Source organism: Plasmodium berghei (assembly GCF_900002375.2).
Source record: "Plasmodium berghei ANKA genome assembly, chromosome: 9".
NCBI classification, from domain to species: Eukaryota; Apicomplexa; class Aconoidasida; order Haemosporida; family Plasmodiidae; genus Plasmodium; species Plasmodium berghei.
The window spans coordinates 1,377,327-1,397,053 of NC_036167.2; the positions used below are offsets into that span (position 1 = coordinate 1,377,327).

At 22.7% G+C, this 19,727-nt stretch overlaps 6 protein-coding genes across 6 annotated transcripts; 1 reads left to right on the forward strand and 5 right to left on the reverse strand.

Annotated features, from left to right (window-relative positions):
* Positions 1–1,998: 1,998 nt before the first annotated feature.
* PBANKA_0938400 (endoplasmic reticulum-resident calcium binding protein, putative) lies at positions 1,999–3,027 on the forward strand (the record flags this gene model as incomplete). The annotated part of the gene is made up of 1 exon (XM_034564995.1): positions 1,999–3,027. One exon carries the CDS (start codon positions 1,999–2,001, stop codon positions 3,025–3,027), a length of 1,029 nt encoding a protein of 342 aa, XP_034421736.1.
* A 1,088-nt stretch (positions 3,028–4,115) lies between these two features.
* On the reverse strand, positions 4,116–5,420 carry PBANKA_0938500 (succinyl-CoA synthetase alpha subunit, putative; the record flags this gene model as incomplete). The annotated part of the gene is made up of 3 exons (XM_034564996.1): positions 4,116–4,982; positions 5,079–5,159; positions 5,379–5,420. 3 exons carry the CDS (start codon positions 5,418–5,420, stop codon positions 4,116–4,118), a joined length of 990 nt encoding a protein of 329 aa, XP_034421737.1.
* A 1,418-nt stretch (positions 5,421–6,838) lies between these two features.
* Positions 6,839–7,846, reverse strand: PBANKA_0938600 (casein kinase 2, alpha subunit; the record flags this gene model as incomplete). Its single annotated transcript, XM_034564998.1, has 1 exon — positions 6,839–7,846. The coding sequence occupies one exon, from the start codon at positions 7,844–7,846 to the stop codon at positions 6,839–6,841; it is 1,008 nt and encodes a 335-aa protein (XP_034421738.1).
* A 2,477-nt stretch (positions 7,847–10,323) lies between these two features.
* Positions 10,324–10,821, reverse strand: PBANKA_0938700 (D-tyrosyl-tRNA(Tyr) deacylase, putative; the record flags this gene model as incomplete). Its single annotated transcript, XM_034564999.1, has 1 exon — positions 10,324–10,821. The coding sequence occupies one exon, from the start codon at positions 10,819–10,821 to the stop codon at positions 10,324–10,326; it is 498 nt and encodes a 165-aa protein (XP_034421739.1).
* A 591-nt stretch (positions 10,822–11,412) lies between these two features.
* Positions 11,413–13,886, reverse strand: PBANKA_0938800 (conserved Plasmodium protein, unknown function; the record flags this gene model as incomplete). The annotated part of the gene is made up of 3 exons (XM_034565000.1): positions 11,413–11,484; positions 11,608–11,644; positions 11,776–13,886. The coding sequence occupies 3 exons, from the start codon at positions 13,884–13,886 to the stop codon at positions 11,413–11,415; spliced, it is 2,220 nt and encodes a 739-aa protein (XP_034421740.1).
* Positions 13,887–15,831: 1,945 nt separating this feature from the next.
* Positions 15,832–17,376, reverse strand: PBANKA_0938900 (IWS1-like protein, putative; the record flags this gene model as incomplete). Its single annotated transcript, XM_034565001.1, has 1 exon — positions 15,832–17,376. The coding sequence occupies one exon, from the start codon at positions 17,374–17,376 to the stop codon at positions 15,832–15,834; it is 1,545 nt and encodes a 514-aa protein (XP_034421741.1).
* Between the last annotated feature and the right edge of the window lie 2,351 nt (positions 17,377–19,727).

Here is a 19,727-nt window from a genome sequence, read left to right on the forward strand (position 1 = left end):
TTTTTTATATGAGTTATGTATGTGTGTGATTATATGATACACACAGCCGTGAGGATTTTCCTTACAACAATAGTATTAACTACCACCCTAAGGACACTCCTATATTGATATATGCGATGATTGAATGCATCACTGATGGAATATATTTTTTTTTATTCTATTAAGTCTTTAAATTTATGTGACAAGTTTTTATTTGTTAAATTTATTGATATTATCATCACCATAACTTAAAATATATAATACGAGTAAAAAGACGATTTGAAATGAAAAAAAAATACAAAGATAGCTGTATATACACATTGAAACTAGCTTTATATATATAATGGAGTTAATATATATGCACAATGTAACTAGCTGTATATACATAATGTAGCTAGTTTTTTTTTGTTCATATTTTTTAATTACTTCCTATATGTGTGCACACACACATATGAGACCGAATTAGCATTTGTAGTATTTATCGTATATATAAATAGTAATTATAAAATAACATATTTTTTATAACATATACATTCCTTATAAAGATAATAGAAAAAATAGGACTAAATAAGAATATATATTTTTTACTATTCCACATTCTATAAGCAATATCAACTTATCCTATTTTTAAATATTTTTTTTAAACTTATTCTTATATTTTATTTATTTATTGTACATAACAAATGAAAAGTATTTGAAATACTTTATATGCTTAATTAAGATTTACAATAAATATTTTTTTTGAAGTAATATAATATAGCACGTTAGAATGTGTTAAACTTAATGTTTTGATGGGAGGATAACAATAAATTATATACATTTACATAGTATGAAATGCATTTATAAATTTTGTTTGAATCGTGTTATAAGAACATAATTTAACATGCAAACAAACACTGCGTAAAGTAAAAGTAACTAACCAAACAGCGAGCATTAAACACATGTGTTAAAGGTTATAGAGGAATTTTCACTGTAAAAACTAATATATATATAATATATTTCTTAAGTGTATAGCACTTATTTAAATGTGTTTGTGCTAATTTGTTTGGTATAAATGAAAATAAAAACAAAATATCATTATTGCCATACACAAATCCTAAATAGTTTGAAATTTAATAGGGAAGAGGGAATACCCAAAAGAAAAAAATATATATAATTATTCCTTATTTGTAATAATTTGTTTATTTATTTAGGTAATGCACTAGGCATTTTCTCATTCATATATGAGCTAGTACTCATATGTAATATAATATGATACCATTTATATATTATAATAGGGTGTATTTAAGTTTGCATATACTGTAAAATTTATAATTTTTATAAAATTGGATGCACATAAACAAATAAATCGTAAAATTAAGCATGCACAATATCTAAGAAAAATACGATTGAAAATGAGCTTTTTAATTTTGTTTATAAATTAATTTTTATAGGAGCTTGCCTTTATTTCACGTTCATGTTAATTATTACCGTAACGTTCCCTACTACATATAAATAAATCACTGCATATGATGATATGTTAAGTTCTCGTATATTCGTTTTGCTTATGCATTTACACAATTATTTTATCAACAAGAATAAATTTATGTTTTGGCAAATTTAAAAAAAAATTGAGAATGCACATATAATCACACTATTGTAATAGGGATATTAAATAAATGTAATAATATTATTATTACTTATTAAAAATAAACGAAAAAAATTAATTTTACGTAATTTCACCATTATTTTATTTTTTCACCTATTTTGGTTCACCGTAGTTAACAAACCCAACAAAATTAAAGTAAATAAAAAAAAAACTTAGTACATATAACTTGAAACTGTATAAATACTATATATTCAATTACGATAGTATTGATAATAATAAGAAAGTATTTCACTTAATCTCATTTCTATATTAATTTTACATTTTTTCTTGGTATTTTTTTTTGAAAGGTAACGCAATTCAGCTAAATTAAAATATCTAATAAAGGATAATTATAATTGATTTAAAAAAAAAAAAAAAACATTGTTATAAAAATGAAGGGATACAAGTATAGTTTATCAGTACTATCGTTGCTTTACCTATTAACTAACTATGCGAAGGCAATGGAAAATCCAATGAAATATACGGACATGAAAGGTCTTGAGGATTTAAGCACTTTAAGTGATGTTCAAATAAATGACATTTTTGGATTGACTGGTGATGAAGTAAAAGATAGATTAACAAAATTGTTTGGTGTAATTGACAAAAACCAAGATAAAGTACTTAGTGATGATGAAATAACTGCATGGTTTGAATATGTTAAAAACGAAGTATTTTTAAAACAAGTACAAATTGAAATGAAACAAATAGATTCAGATAAAGATGGTTTTATTTCATTACCTGAATTAAATGATGCATTTTCACAAAATTTAGATCCAAAAGAAGTTGAAAAACATGCAGACGGTTTATTAAAAAGATTTCAAATCGTTGATAAAGATAAAGATAATAAATTAAATATAAATGAAGTTGGATTGTTAATAGATCCAATGAAAGATAACGATTTAAAAGAATTAGAAATTAATGAAATTTTAGAACACCATGATACAAATAAAGATGGAAAAATATCAATTGATGAATTTAAAGAAACAAGATCTGATGATATAAATATGAAAAAAGATGATGAATTAGCATTAGATGATTTTAATTTCTTTGATGCAAATAGAGATGGATTTATAGACAGAGAAGAAATTGTTAAAGTATATTTTGATCCATCTAATGATGCTGCTTCTGTAGGTTTAAATGATGTCAAAGATAATATTTTTGAAGGAAAACCAATTACATTTGATTTATGGAATGAAAAGGCATTAAAATTTGCAGTAACATCTTTAACTGATTATGGTGATGTTATTAGATACCCTCAAGATTTTAAATTAGATATTGGTAAAAATGTTATATTGCCATCATCAAAAAATAGAATGGGTGATGATAGCTTAAACCCTGATAATGATTTATCTGATGATAAAGATAGCGATGATGAATCTTCTGATGGATCAGACAAACAAAACATCACCGATGAATTATAAATGTGTGTATGTGTGCGTTGTGTAAATGCACAGATAGGATATTATGTACGTGCACGGTCATATATATATGGAAATATATATGTTTGAATTTTTTTTTCATTTTGCGATCAGTTGTTTTTAAATCAACATTATTGATAAATTTAGAAGAAATATTTAAAAAAATTAATTAAAATTTTTAAAATGTAATAACTATCGATTTACAGAAAAGAAGTAAAACTCAAATATTTGTATAAAGAGAGCAAGCTTCTATTCTTGTTTAGTTGCAAACTATAGACATTTATATTATCCATATGAGCATATATGTATATATGCATTTACAAATCGTGTCATTTTCCTTTATATTTACATATACATATGTATATAATAATAGATGGATACATATATATTTTTTTTCATCACTGTCCTTTCGAATTTTCATATATAAAAATTCAAACTCCACTTCAACGTCAATAATACACAAAAGTTATACGCATATATATAATCATAAAAACATAACATATATTTTGTTAATATTATTTCGTTCTCAATCTTATTACAAGTTAAAATTTTCTTTATTTACGAGAATTAACGAATTATAAATTGATTCCAAATTAGTCAAAAAATATTTCATGCGTGTGCATAAAAAATGCTAATCCTTTATAAAAAAATTTCATTTCAAATATTTTACACAAATTAAAATTGGATATGTTACTAAGTATACCATAAGGAAAATAATAATATTGTACATTTGAAACTTAAAAAGAAAAAGATAAAATAAACAATAAAAAAATAAGAATAAAAAAAATAGCACATTGCATATGTTCACTGACTTATATGTGCTTATATATTAATGTAAGGACTAATCCTAGCATAACTATTTATATCAAATTAAAATTAACTATATATGATGTTATATGGAATAGTGGTCCATGAATTTTGCTCATTTTATTATTTTTCCCTGTAAAATAATATGTAGGTGTAATATAAAATATTACAATAACTTTAAAAAGCAAATAAAAGGTTTCTACATCTTTGGAAATGTAAAAATGATGAAAGAACCATATACATATGCAAAGGTACACCTCGATTTTTACTTTATTTTGCATAATTTATATTATATCCTTCATGACATTATATATTTCTTCGCCTATTTTAGTAGGATTAATAACAACATGGACACCTGCATTTCTTAAAGCTTCAATTTTTCCATCAGCTGTTCCTTTACCTCCACTAATCAATGCACCAGCATGGCCCATGCGTTTTCCTGGAGGTGCACATCTACCAGCTATAAATGCAAATATGTTTTTTTTTTTTTTTTTTTTTTCTGGATCATCAACATTATTTTCTATTAACCATTCAGCTACTTGTTCTTCTGCATTACCTCCAATTTCTCCAATTAGTAATATGCATTTTGTTTCATCATCTTCTAAAAATAATTTAAGACAGTCAATAAAACTTGTACCATGAAATGGATCTCCCCCTATGCCTATGCAAGTAGATTGACCTAAACCAACTTTTGTTGTTTGATTTACTCCTTCATATGTTAATGTACCACTTCTACTTACAATACCTACACAACCCTTTTTATGAATATGTGATGGTAATATTCCAATTTTCGATTCGCCTGGTTTTATAATTCCTGGGCAATTAGGACCTATTAATCGACTTTTTTTTGACATATTTAAACATGCTTTTACTTCTAACATATCATGTTGGCATATACCTTCTGTTATACAAACAATTAATGGTATTTCAGATTCAATAGATTCGATAATTGCATTTTTAGCATGTTGATGTGGTACATAAATAACTGATGCATAGCAGTTTGTTTTTTCTTTAGCTTCAAAAACAGATCCAAAAACAGGCAATGTATATTTGTTATCAATACTTGTCCATGTACTTCCCTTTTTTGATGGGTTTACACCACCAACCATTTTTGTTCCATATTTTAGCGCCTCTGTCGTGTGAAAACTTCCCTGAAAAAGTGAAAAATATATTTACTTATTATATTCATAATAAAATTAAAGAATAGTACAACTCGAGAGCATCAATTTTACAAATAAAAATCATACTTGTTTCCCTGTAAGGCCTTGACATATTACTGTTGTGTTTTTATCAATAAACACTTTGCTGGTAGCAGAATAATTTCTTCCCTGTGAAACGTTTAGAAAAAAATGGAATATTGTCATGTGTATATATATATATATTTTTTTTATTTGTGATAATGGGAAATATTTTGCATAAGGATATATTGTGTGTGCATACAACATTAGTTGGCCAAATATTTTTTCAGAATATAATTTCTATTGTGTGAAACTTTTTTAACTTTCATTTAAAATTTATGAAAAATAGTGTATACATATTTTGATTACCTTTAAAGGGAAGCACAAATTTTTGATATTAGAATATTTCATTTATTTAACTATATGAGAAAAATGGATAAGAGCATTTTTAATTATTGTGTGTTTTTCACTTCACATATAAAAAAATTAAAGATAGAATGGAAAACAATAAATAACTTATAAATAAAAAAAAATTCAAATAAAGATTTGACTAAGTATCAAAATATGGAAATGAAAAATATTGCTAAATGATCTAGGCATATATTTTTTTTTTCTAAGTTAACTTATAAACTATTATATGCGTATGTGGGTTCCCCTATAAATATATGTGCATACCAATTTTAAAATAAATATTCATATGATTTATTAAAGTTGGAAAATAAGTACCTAGCCAAGGTACAATGATATATTTATACGATGAATATATATTTGTTTATTTCATTCAAATATTGCATACATATTTAAAAAAATAAAAAGCTTTTAAATCTTTTACCAATTTTATTATTATTCAAATCTTGCATAAAATTAATGTTTTTTCATATAAAAAAAGTGATAATAAATAAAAATACACTTGTATAAACCACACTATTATATTTATTGTATACAAATGCTTTAATCTGTCATGTTTAATTATATTTTTTATTTAATATTCTTCGAATATTCTTAAAAAAACGTTAAAGTCCCACTTTGATAACAAAATAACTATTGAAATGGTCAGTTATAGTGTTTTACTATATTTTAATGGGTATACTATCTATAATTATAAAAATAATTTTTTTTAATAAAATTTACTGTTTTTAGAAATTTAAATAAACGATAGACAAAACATAAAGCTTATATATAAAAACATGTATGTGTGTGTATATATATATACAACTATTATTATTAGAGGAAAGACAAATCGGTATTCTTGATTTTTTATGGATATAATAATAATAAATGTATACATATAGATATGTATTATATATATTCCCGTTCAACAACTTAACAATAATTAAAATAAAAAAGAGGAATTTCTTAGAAAAAATATATAATTTTAAATGGAAAAATAAGCATATGTACACATGTGAAGTGTAGCTATAATATATGCTATATGTGTAATATTGTTTAATTAAATAAGTTTATAGATAAAAATGAGGAATAAAAAAAAAATAAATAAAAATCATAATATGTTTGTATCCCCAAAGGGAATAGTTACAATGCATATATTTTAATATACCCAAATATACGCATAAAAATAAATGTGTGAATGGGAATATAAATAAACAATATTTAATTTATTTTATATAAACTAATTTACACAAATGTGGATACACATATTGGTAAAATGACATATATATCCTTAGAGCGTTCTATGTAAGAAATGTGTTATATCCTAAACATAAGGGATCCAAGTAAAAGACAATATATATATATATATATATATATATAACATGTAGTAGTACACTTGTGTGGAATATAAATAGTTTTAAATTAATTAATTGCTGAATTTATGATTCCTCACGTACATCCTTGAAATATGGATGTTCCATAGCCTCTTTAGGGGCTATTCTTTTTGCGTGGTCATAAATAAGCATTTTATCTATAAGATCAATAACTTCATCTTTGGCTATATCCATATTTGATTGATTTAAAAAATGAGACCATGGTTTTCTTTCATATTCTCCTAATATATTTAAATAATGTGGTTTTAATTTAATATTGTATTTTTTTAAATATGCATGTAAATCTTCTGTACCTAAAACTTTAGCTATTTTAACTAATTGATCATAATTGTCATGCCCGCAAAAAAATGGTTCTTTTTTAAAAATCATCCCAGCTAGCATACATCCAAGACTCCATATATCTAAAGAATAATCATATAATTGTAAATCTATTAAAAGTTCCGGTCCTTTATAATATCTGCTAGCTACTCTAACATTATATTCTTGTCCGGGATGATAAAATTCAGCAAGGCCCCAATCTATTAATCTAATTTGTTTATTTTCATGATCTATCATAATATTGTGAGGCTTAACATCTCTATGCATTATACCTTGACTATGACAATAATCAAGAGCCTTCAAAATTTGGTATATATAATAACGTATATCTTTATCTGTAAATTTAGGATATAATGTTTTAAAATCTATATTGTTGATATATTCAAAAATTAAAGATGGTGTTTTTGTTACTGGGTCTTTTACTATATCTAATAGTTTTATAATGTTTGGTCCACCATGTAAATTTTGTAATATTTTTATTTCTCTTTTTATTTTTTTTTTTTTTACAGGTTTTAATACTTTTATTGCACATAGCCTATTATATTCAGTATCATATCCATTAAACACTTCACTATATTTTCCTCTTCCGACTTTTTTTAAAATTTCATATCGATTAGGCTTATTCCATTGAAGTTCTAAATTGTCATAGTCATAATATTCTTTAGGTTTATGAATATTTGCATCCGCATAAAATTTAGGTATGTATATTCGTTTATTTATTTGGTTTGTAGCCATTATTTCTTTATTTTATATTAAAATATATTTAGTTAAAATGACACCAAAAAAGGCAAAATAATAACGCAGTTATATATTTCAATTAATATATATCTATAGAATGTGCAAATTTGGAAAACTCAGGTTTAATGATACAGTTGAAAAACTCAGATTGTTTACTCAATTTTGCTAAAGTTGTTAAAACTCACATCCACACATATATGGTGCTTGATTCATAAACCTGCTATTTTTTCAATGTATTTGGCTTCGCTATATTGTACATATATATATCTAACTACTTGCAAATCACTAATAAAACGAGCTTAAATTTTTGTTTATATCAAATGTTAAAAATTGTGTGCTTTTTTAATTTAATACATGTAAACATATTCAAATACGTACTTTCCAAAGGTAATGGAAACAGATTGTAAAAAAAATTTAGAAATTTTTGCTTAATTAAAAAATATACATAGGATATAAATTATTTCTAAACATATATATTAGTACTATAAAATAAGTATAATCTTCTTATTGTTGTTTTTTTCTTGAATACTGATGTTTTTTCTTGAATTTTAAAAACTATATAGAGAAAATAAAAAGCAAAGTTTTTAATAAGTAATAAATTAATTGGTTCTTATGAGAAATCCATAATTTATACATATTTATATGGATGTATGCTTTTTGTTTTATCTTATATTTACGTAGTATATGATAAAAAAACAATTATAAAAATATATTAAGATATATGTTTATTAAAAAAGAAAAAAAAAAAAAAAAAACACTATCCCAATTTTGATATATATTATGGATCCACATGAAATTATCTTAAGTATTCTTAGCATATATAATTTATAATATATATAATGTAAGTATATACAAATTAAATTATTACCTATGCCCAAATATATATAATATATACAGGTGTTTTATTTTTTTTATGTATATTATTTCAAATAAGGTATATATATGGAGTAGGATAAATTTTTTTTTTTAAATAAAAATAAAATAATAATATCACAATAAGACTAATATATTACTATGGTTTAGTATATTTTTTTTTTTTGTCGTAAAGCACAGTTAAGAATAATATAATATTTTTATATAATGTAGCTTTATCTGCACCCGCTACTTTATTATCTATTTGTAAATCTCATTTGTACATGTTTAGAAAAACTTATGAGCTATCAAAGCCAATATAAAACAAACTATATTGAAATCCAAATAAGACTAAGCTCATTTTAAAAATAGTGAAAAAAATGCATTTTATATGTCCTAGGTTTGTAGCTATTGTGGCATGCCAATTTTCCTTTTTGTTATTTTTATTTACAATTTAAATTATTACTAATTTTATAAATTTATACAAAAGATATTAATAAAACGAAGGATAAGAAAGTGGTAAAATGATCTTGCGTAAAAGAAAGGAAAATATAGATTTTTTTAAATTAATGTGTATGTATGAATTAAAGATAATTTAAAGTCCATCAAAAATTATATATAATGGGGAACTTACATTTTTTTAACCCCATATAAATAATATATTTATATATATATTCGGAAGTGATAAAGGAAAATATACTATTTCTATTTTATTAATTTTCCTTTGGCTACCTTTTTAAATGTTTTACAAATTAAAATTCACACGCCTTCCAAATAAGGTTGTATATATGCCCATGTGCAAGCATAAATGAAAGAAAATATTCAATGATAAAAAGATTATGAATAAATATATATTTTTTTATATAAATTTAATAAAACATATTTGGTGGTATTGAAAAAATAATACTTATGTTACAAAAAAATATACACACACATGTGCAAGTATATTATACATAATCATGTATGTAATTTAATATATAGTAAAATATATTTGCTTGGATATACTAGTATAACATATATATAGCTTTCTATATAATTAATGATGTTTTCTTTTCTTTTTTTTTGCTTTATAATATTATGCTTATAATCTGATAATGCTTTATCAATAATATTAGCTAATTGTATATCCTTATTTGTTACATCATTATTATTATCTGTATACATTTTTATTTTAACTTTTGTGAAATCATTTTAATATTTGAAATGATGGTTTACCAATTTTTTATGTTTACAAATGTTGTTCATAAAATTATATGCCTAAAAATACATATAGAATATTACATAGGATAAGGTTACCCATTGGGGGTTATTTTATTTAGTTTTTTATTTTTTGTGTGTGTACGCCCTATTCATATAATATTTACATAAACAATGAAAAAATTAATTATCGGTATATATACCAGAAAAAATGAATTAAAGATTTAATATAGATTAATCACACTAAGACCTTTTGGTATTATACATTTTCCTGGGAAAGGAACAGAATTAACATTTCTTTCTATATAATTATAATATTCGATTTTTATTTTGTTAATTTTGTTTATTTTATTTTGCTTCTTTGTTTTGTTTATTTTGCTTATTTTATTTTGTTTTTTTGTTTGTATTTTACTGTTTTTACGGGCCTAACTACGATCCAAATTAACATCATGACTGTCAACAATAATTGAAATAGGGCCATCATTGATCGCCTCAATATGCATGTAACATCCAAATTTTCCTGTTTTAATTTTATCTTTTTTATATTCTTTTATAAATTCATTCACAATTTTATTAAACATAATTAAAGCATTGTTTGGGTCCTTAGCCAAATGAAAATCTGGTCTGTTACCCTTTTTGGTATTTGCAAAAAGAGTAAATTGTGAAACAAGCAATAATTCATAATCCATATCTTTCACACTTTTATCCCATGTTTTATTATCATTTGACCATAATCTTAATCCTAAGCATTTTCTAATTATATATAATGCATCATTCCATGTATCATTTTTATGAATTCCAATAAAACAAATTAATCCTTCTTTTATTTTACTAAAAACTTCTAATTCGCTTTCGCTTTCCTTACTTTGTTCTTTGTTAACACTTAACACTACACCCTTTACTCTTTGAATAATTACTCTCATTTTATTTATACATACCCAAGTGTAACATATATATAGTACGAGTTTACAGGTTTTATTTTGTGCAGTTTGCACTTAATATTTTCCCTTTGTGGGTTTTTTCTATAAACAATATATTATAAGTATATTTTCTAAAAATATAGTTTGTAATTTTCATTTATGGGAGAAACGCAGAATTTTGTTATGATATTTTTTTTTTTAATTTAGAAAAAAATTAAAGCAATAAAATTCTATAAAAACTGTGGTACAAATTATATAAAAAAATTAACCAAAAAGAGAAATTTATAAACACAAAAAAAATATCTTCCCAGTGTTAATGGATTGAATAATTTTTTTTTTTTTTTTTAATATGAAAAAAAAATACAACTTTTTTTGATTTTCATAAAAAAAAAAACAACATATATTACAAAATGAATAAGAAATATCATAAAATATAGAACAATGAAATATCCGAAAATTGTGGAATATATTAGAAAGTTTATATATATTTTTATCCATGTTTTGTAATATAATTTAAGCATAAATAATTATATTTTATAATAATGTGTACCTACATAGCTCATTCTTTTTTATGTGTTAAATTATATTTTCTTTTTATTTCATTTCCTTTTTCTTATTATTTTTCACTTTGTTTCGCTTCCTTTCATTATTTTGGGTTTTACTCTCCTACAATGAAAAAATAAAAATAGAGAAATGCCATGCATATTTTTTTGTCTAAAATCGAGAAACATTCATACAATAAATGGAGACAAACAAAAGAAACTCCTAAATGTGTTTTCAAGATATTACTGCTCCTGCATTTTCTGTCTTTAAGGCAATATTTGTTCTGCGAAAAAAAATATGAATATATGATACATATGACTCGATAAATACGTCTATATTTCACATTGAAGTATAAGCAAAGAAGCCAACTTATAAATATATATGTATATTTGCAAATGTATGGATGTATTATACTTTTTTAGTCTGATTTTTTTCGTGGGAATGTTGTATATTTGTATATCCCTTAAAAATTGTGGAAATGGGGATCGAGTTATTTTTATATTTGCTTTTTTCAATATCTTAGTATAACAATATGGATTTAAATTATTTTCATAAGTATTTACATATTTAAAATAATAATAATCATCATGTAAGTTATTATTTTTTGTATATTCTTTCTGTTCTTTATATATTTTTTCTTTTTTATTTATTAACATTTTATTTAATTTTTCATAATATTCATTGTGTTTAATTATTAATTGCTTGTTTTCAAAAGAATGCTTATCATATTTACGAATTTTTATTTTATCATCAATGTTAACTATAATGTTCTCTTTTATGTTGTTTTGTCTTTCTTCATAATTTATGCACACATTGTTAATTTGAGAGTCATTATAATTTGTATATTTGATGAGTTTATTCGAATTTATTTTTGCTAGTTCAATGTTTGTCATTATATTATTATCTTCACACAAACTGTTATTTTCATAAGTACCTAAAACATTTTGAGCTTCAATAGGGTTTATACTATTTGCTATATTTACAACTCTTTTTATTCCTTCATTTGCTATTGAATTATTATCATTATCATCTCGATTATCACTATTATCATTATTCATATAATACATTGTATTTTGAATTTCTTTATCCTTAAACACATTTGAGTATATATCATTTTCATCCTTTAAAATATGACAATTATTATTTTGTTGTGAGGATGTAATTGTATTACTTGTTTTATTTTTGTTATCATTGCTACACATGAAATCATGTTTTATATTTTCATAAAAATTAAAACTTTTTGAGAATAAGCTGTTAGAATCATAACATTTTAATGAATAATAGTTATTTAAATTATCTACATGTTTACTGTTCGTTTCATTTTCGTCTTTTTCTTTATATGAAATGCTTTCATTCATGGAAATGTTAGAAATTATTTTATTTTCTTTGAAGTCGGGGACATTGAGTATTTCGTTTTCATTTTGTTCATTCGGTATGTTTGTTCCATTTTGAGATGTATTATGTCTAGATTTTTCATTGCATATTTGCTCATTAAATGTTTCTAAGCTATTTGCACTTTCGGAAATTAATTCATCTTGGCTACTACTGTTATACCCATCACTGTCATGTGTATAATCAGAACTTTCATTTATTTCTTTATATGGGTACTCAAAGATTGAATCATTAAGTTTATGCTCACTTATTTTGATTTCTTTTTCTAAAGAAAATTTTGATTTTTCATCTTGACTACCATTTGAAATAGATTTATCATTCATTCTACTAAGATATATATATATACTATTTTTCTTTTTTTTATTAGCTTTATTTTCAAACTCATTTTGTATTTCATCTTCTTTACTATTTAATGGTGGCTCGTTATTTAATATATTATTTAGTATATTACATTTTTTATCATAATTATTATTTTTTATGAATGCTTGTATATTTTCTCTTTCTTTACACACATAATTTTTATTCAAATTTGAATTTAATTTATAAATATGTGAAACAATAAATTCCATTGGCGGTATAAAAAAAAAAGAAGGCTCATTATAATTTTTATTTTTGTTTATTTCAGCATCTATCCATTTATCATTCATATCACTATAAACATTATTTTGATCTTTTCCCTCTTCTTGATCTTTTTGCGATTTACTAAATATTTTTTTTATATTATTGAAACTTTTGTGGCATATATTTCCACATATGTCTATAATTAAATCTTCAATATCTGAGAACTCTGAATTTTTAAGATGATATTCTTTATCATTTTCTATAAAGGATATTAAATCATTATATACATAACTTAAAAATAATAAATATTCTTCATTATTATTTTTTTCTTTTTTATAATTTTTTATTTCTTCTTTTCTTTTCTCAATATCTATATTACTTGTGTCTTTTTTTGTTATGGTTTTGTTTTTTTCTATGCCATTATAATTATTTCTTTTAAAAATGTTAAGAAATATGTTTTTGTTAAAAATATTTTTATACACATAGTCTATAACTATTTGGTCCTTACTTTTTTTTTTTTTATTACACATTTCACTATTTTCTACATTATCTTTTATTAGGTAATTTTTCATTTTTGCTTTCCTTGATATTTTTATAGATATTGCCGTTTTGTTTGAGCTTTTTAATTCGTATATTTTTATTTTTGTATATAAAAAAATTTATTATTGTGATAAAAATTTGTACATTTGTTTGTAATACATACATATGCAGTTATAAAAAATTTATAAGTCTTTTTAATTTTTAGTTTGCATTAATCAGAGTTTACTTTTTTACGAAATGGTAACCTCTAATTTTTTTTTTTTTTTTTTTTTTGATAGCTAGCTTTTTTTTTCTTTTTTAATTATTCGCATAGCTATGTATTTAGAAATATATGCAACTATCTATAAATGCATATATGTCTACTTTATTATAATATAAATAAATGAAACAGTATTGGAAATAATTTAAAAACAAATAAACGAATATTAATATGTTCTACTAATTTGTTTTCCTGTGTGTATACACTTTGGAATAATATATTATTTAGACAAAAAAAGTAAGCATATAAATATTCAATGAAATTAATTAATTAAAAAATGTATAAATATATATTACTTCAAATTATGATTGAATTCAAATAAGTACATATACATCACTATATAGAGAAATGCATAAGCTTAAAAAGAGTTGAACTTTCAACGGAATGAAAGTATTATATTGTTTAAGCATTTATATAATTGTTCTTAAACAACAGCACCACAAAAAATATAAAATATAGATATACAATTATATATAGACTTTCGTATACATATGTCTTTACAAATTATACTTAAAAAAATAATATATGACTGATTTAAAAAAAAAATCTTAAAGATAGTTTTTAAAAAAGAAGTTAATTTGAAAACATATTTTTAGGAGTCCTTATATTATTATGTTTTAACGATTTTGCTGATATGCTGTATACATAAATATTTTTGACACATATTTATATAATGCACAACAAGTGCACATAAAAATGTAACGATATAATTATTTTGAATGCATGTTTATAAATTTCTAAACATCATAAAAATATATTGGATGTAGAAAAAATATAGTAGCATGTGTGTGCGTCGCTGGAAAATATAGATATGTTATTAACAGTGTATACGTATGTATTTCAATGTATAAAATTTCAACTAATATAATTTGTTCGTCGCATTTTTTAATTTCCTACAAATTTGGTCAGCGTATTATAAGATCCTAAAGCATACCATGCATGAAAATCTACTAAATATGAAATAATTATTTTAAAAAAAATGCGAAATTACGCTATTTTGTTATAATATTTTATATAGCAACGGATAAACGGCATTACGGTAAAAATATGTATGTATATACATACTTGCACACATGTACACACAAAAAATAAAAAGGACCAAAAAGTCGAAAAACTACGCAAATAAACCATTTCAATATTCTTTCTATAAAATGTAAATTAATTCTACATGTTTATTAAAAAAATATATTACACTGGAATATGGTTATTAGGTAGTTTATCATATAAATATTTTCAAAGGATAAATTTAAAAAATACAAATAATAAATATACTATAATGAATAAAATGATTACAAAACTAAGAATTATAAAAATAATAATATTTTATGATAAAATATTTATTTATATAATCTTATATTTTTAAAAATCCATAAAATAATTTTATTGCTCCATTATAGAATACACAGCATTTTGAAGATATGCACTATATATCTAATGATGTGTTTAAACAAAAAAAAATATTAAATTAAAAAATAAAAATAAAATGGCATAATGTAGTAATAACAAAGCAACGTAACAAGTAGTAATGTAGTATACATAGTAAAGATATTAAATTATTATTATGATTAATCGTGGATTTATTAGCATAACCAGTTGTAAGGATTTTATATTTTCAGTGGTATTTTATTACCATTAAATATTAAACTATCAAATTGGAGTATTATTATGTAATTAATTTTTAGCCCATTTTATTTACTCTTTGTTGGAGCTAAAAAAAATTAGGGTGCAGCTGCTACTCCTTTTCCTTCAATTGAAACTTTTTGTGATTTTGTTACTCGTTTTAGTAATCTCATATTATCAGCCAGTTTCTTAATTCTGCTTTTTTGTAAAACTTTTTTATTAATATCGGGTATAGAAGAAGGTACATTAATTAAAAATGAACATTCACTGTTATACGGTATAGACGCATGTCTTTTTAATTCGTTTTGTTCTTCTTCTTTTTCTATAGATATAGAATCAGGTATTAGTGTTTTGGCTTTTTCAAGTAGTTTTTTATGATATTCAGGATTTTCAAGTATTCGTTTTTGTCTTTCTTTTGCGAATTGTTTATAATTCGCATTTATTCCTATAATTGGGCCCATCCAATTTTGTAGAATATTTCTAATAATTTTTTTATTTTCATCTGTTTCATCTTTATGGGTATGCAAAAATGTCATTATCTTTCCTAATTGACTACCCCTTAATGATTTAATAGTTATTGGTAATTGTTGTATGACTTTTAATAAATTTGTTCTTATAGTAAAATTTGGAAGAGTATTTTTTGGCAATGGCATTAGCCATAAAGCTAAAACATGATATATATTTAATTTCATAAAAAATGGTTTCCATTTAGGTTTTGTTAATATTTTACAAACTTCATCAATTATTTGAAGTTTAGCTGTTGCAGGTTTTTTTTCTTTAACATTTTGTATATCTTGTTCATGCATTAATATCATTTGATTTAAAACATTTTCACAATATTGTAATCCATCATCTTCAGATATTTTTTGAACTTTTTTTCGTTTTGATTTTAAATTTTCTAATATTTCATCAAAATGTGTTTTTTGTTTTTTTTCCATTTTATTCATATCTATAGTATCATCACCATTTTCTGCATCATATTCGACAATACCAAGCTCATCACGCATTCTTTTATTTGATTTATTTTTTGTTATATTATTATCATTAATTAAATCTTCATTTTCGAAATCGTCAAAATCATCAGAATCATTGTCACTTTCTTCTTCTCCTTCTTCGGCTTCACTATATATTAATGTGTTTTTTTTTAATAATTTTTTATTTTTTTTTTTCGACTTGTCATTTTTCTGTAACTTGTGATTTCCATTATCTTCTTCTTCAATATTTTCATCGTCATCTCCAAAAATGTCATCCTTAGACTGAACACTACTTTTATTCTGTTCATTTTGTTCGTCCTCTTTATTTTCTTCATTATTCTCATCATTATTGCTTTGCTCACTTTGATCGTCATCGTTATTTAACTTTTTCAATTTGATACTCTTTTTCCTTTTTTTTCTGATTTTGTTACTATCATTCATATTTTCATTTTCATTCAAATTTTCCTGACCTCCCTCGCCATCATCATTTTCTTTCTGTGAATTTGAGCTTTCATTGGTTTTCCTCTTTTTTTTAGAAGGTGGTTTCATCATAGCCTTCATCTTTTTTTTAAAGCTTTCGACATTATTTTCTTTTGAAGGATTTTTTTCGTCGAACAAATTTGAGTCGTTCAATAGTCCCTCTATATCTTTGTTATCATTTGCCTTCATTATGTTTTATATACCTTTATCTCTTATTAAGTGAGATATGTGAAATGCATACCCGTATATATAGAGAAATTAATCTACTTATTATATGTTTATCTATATTTTTTTAAAATGATTTATAAATTTTTTCATAATAATACATTTCATTATTTTGTACTATTTTTTCGACGGTGGAATTGTGTTTTTTCTGGCTATGAAATTCGGATTTCTATATTTATTTGCTATCTATATATACCTTTTTATGGAATTACAATTCCTAAAAATGCTTTTTTCCAATTTATTTATTCCTTTAAAAATGAATAATTTAACCGCGAATATGATTTTGTATTTGAAAATTTTTTATATGAATTATTATTATTGCTATTATTTACAATTATTATTACTATATTATAATTTTGTTATCTTAAAGCTAAACATGAAGTTGTATATTAAATATATGCAAAAAAACAAATATTATATTATATATTTTTTTTAATTATAATAACATTATTGATAAAAAAAAAATTTTATTTTTACATATATATGCGCTAATTATAAGTTAAAAATAAACATAATAAAAAATATAATTCCTATTAATTTTTTTTTTTTTCTTATCCTGCTAATAAATTTTAGTGTATATTTGGTATATTGAAGGTAGTAAAAAATTGTATTAGCATGATATTGTTATATTGTGGATAATTTTAAGAAAGAAAGGAATTTGATTGATGTGTTTTTAATTTTTTTTGTTCTTTTTCTACAATTTATATATTATTTAACCCTTTATGATAAACTAGACAAGTATATAAAGTTATGTATAATATGTAGGTTTCTTAAAATTATTTATAAGAGTATACAAATAGTAATGGTTCATAAAAAAGAAAAAGATAATATGAAAAATATGAATATTACGGTATTTATAAAGGTAAGTTATTCAAGAATTTAAATTTATTCGGTTTTTGTTTTGTAGGGAGAAAATGAAAAAAATGATTTAACTGCAATTTTTTAAAATAATTAAGAGAATTTATAAGAAAATATGGCTGTTGTACACGCTTTAATTTTATTTATTTATTTATTTATTTATTATTTTTTTTTATTTTGGTAACAGCTAAATTTATGAGCAGCTTATAAAAATATGTGTAACAGTGTCTTACATTTTTATGTAATATTTTTGTGTATTTTTTTGTTTTTATTTTACATTTTATTCTTTCTTGTTTTACTTTTCTACACTTTATAAGTGGTGATATATTTTTTTTGAGGAACTATTTCTTATAATTTGAATATTTTAAAATGAAAATAAATATATGCAGTATATAAGCATTTAATTGTTTTTGTTTGTTTGTTTTTTTGTTGGTGAGGAAGATACCCAATATACCAATATGAAATTACGAATGCTTATATATTATGTGAAACGAATATATTTTTGCTAAAATCATATGTTGTTAAACTGTTTGTTTAGACATTTTTGTTAATTAACTATTTACTGTATTGGCTATTTCTCTATAATTATATATATTTTTATTAAAAAAAATAATTATATTTTTTGCTTTTGTAGTATTAATTTTCAAAATTAATACGTAATATTTGATGAAATGTTATACTTTTTATATTATGCATGTATAATAGGAATTTAATTTTATAGATATTTATAATATATATATTATTATATGCATATTTATGGGGAATATGAAGACATAAAGAGGGTAAGTATGGCAGCCGAATTATGTTACTTTTCTCCTAAGGGTGAATCATAATTGTGGCAAATATATATATATATATATATGTGTGTGTATATATATATGCTTAGATAACTTTCTTCTTAATTTCGTGTATATTTAATATATTCCCGTGTTTTCCATTATGTGCGTCTGAATCCCAAAGGTATGGACTATTAGTAATGCATATAATTTTATCTTAATATCAAGCATTAAATAGGAATACTATTAAAACATTGTCATTATGTTTTTATTACTTATAAGAGAGAAACATATCTCTTATGATAGAGAAATTAATTGTCTAATTTTTTTTAGAGTGAAAGAAAGGGGGGAAATTTAATTTTTGTTAACGTTTTAAAAAAAATATTATACTAATTAAAGACGCATATACTCAAAAAATAGAGAACTTATATATGAGGAAAAACGATGTGAAAAAAGACATATATGCTTGTGCATGCTCATATATGTAATATATATATGTATTATATTTTCACGAAAAAATAAATAAGTGAAGCAAATATATTCATATATATATATATATATATATGAATAAGCGTATGCCCTTACAGTGCCTAATTGGCGAAGGATAAGCAATTTAAAGTCCTTCCCACAAAAAAGAAAAAAAAATGTTCAAATAATATACAAGGTAAATAAACGGATTAT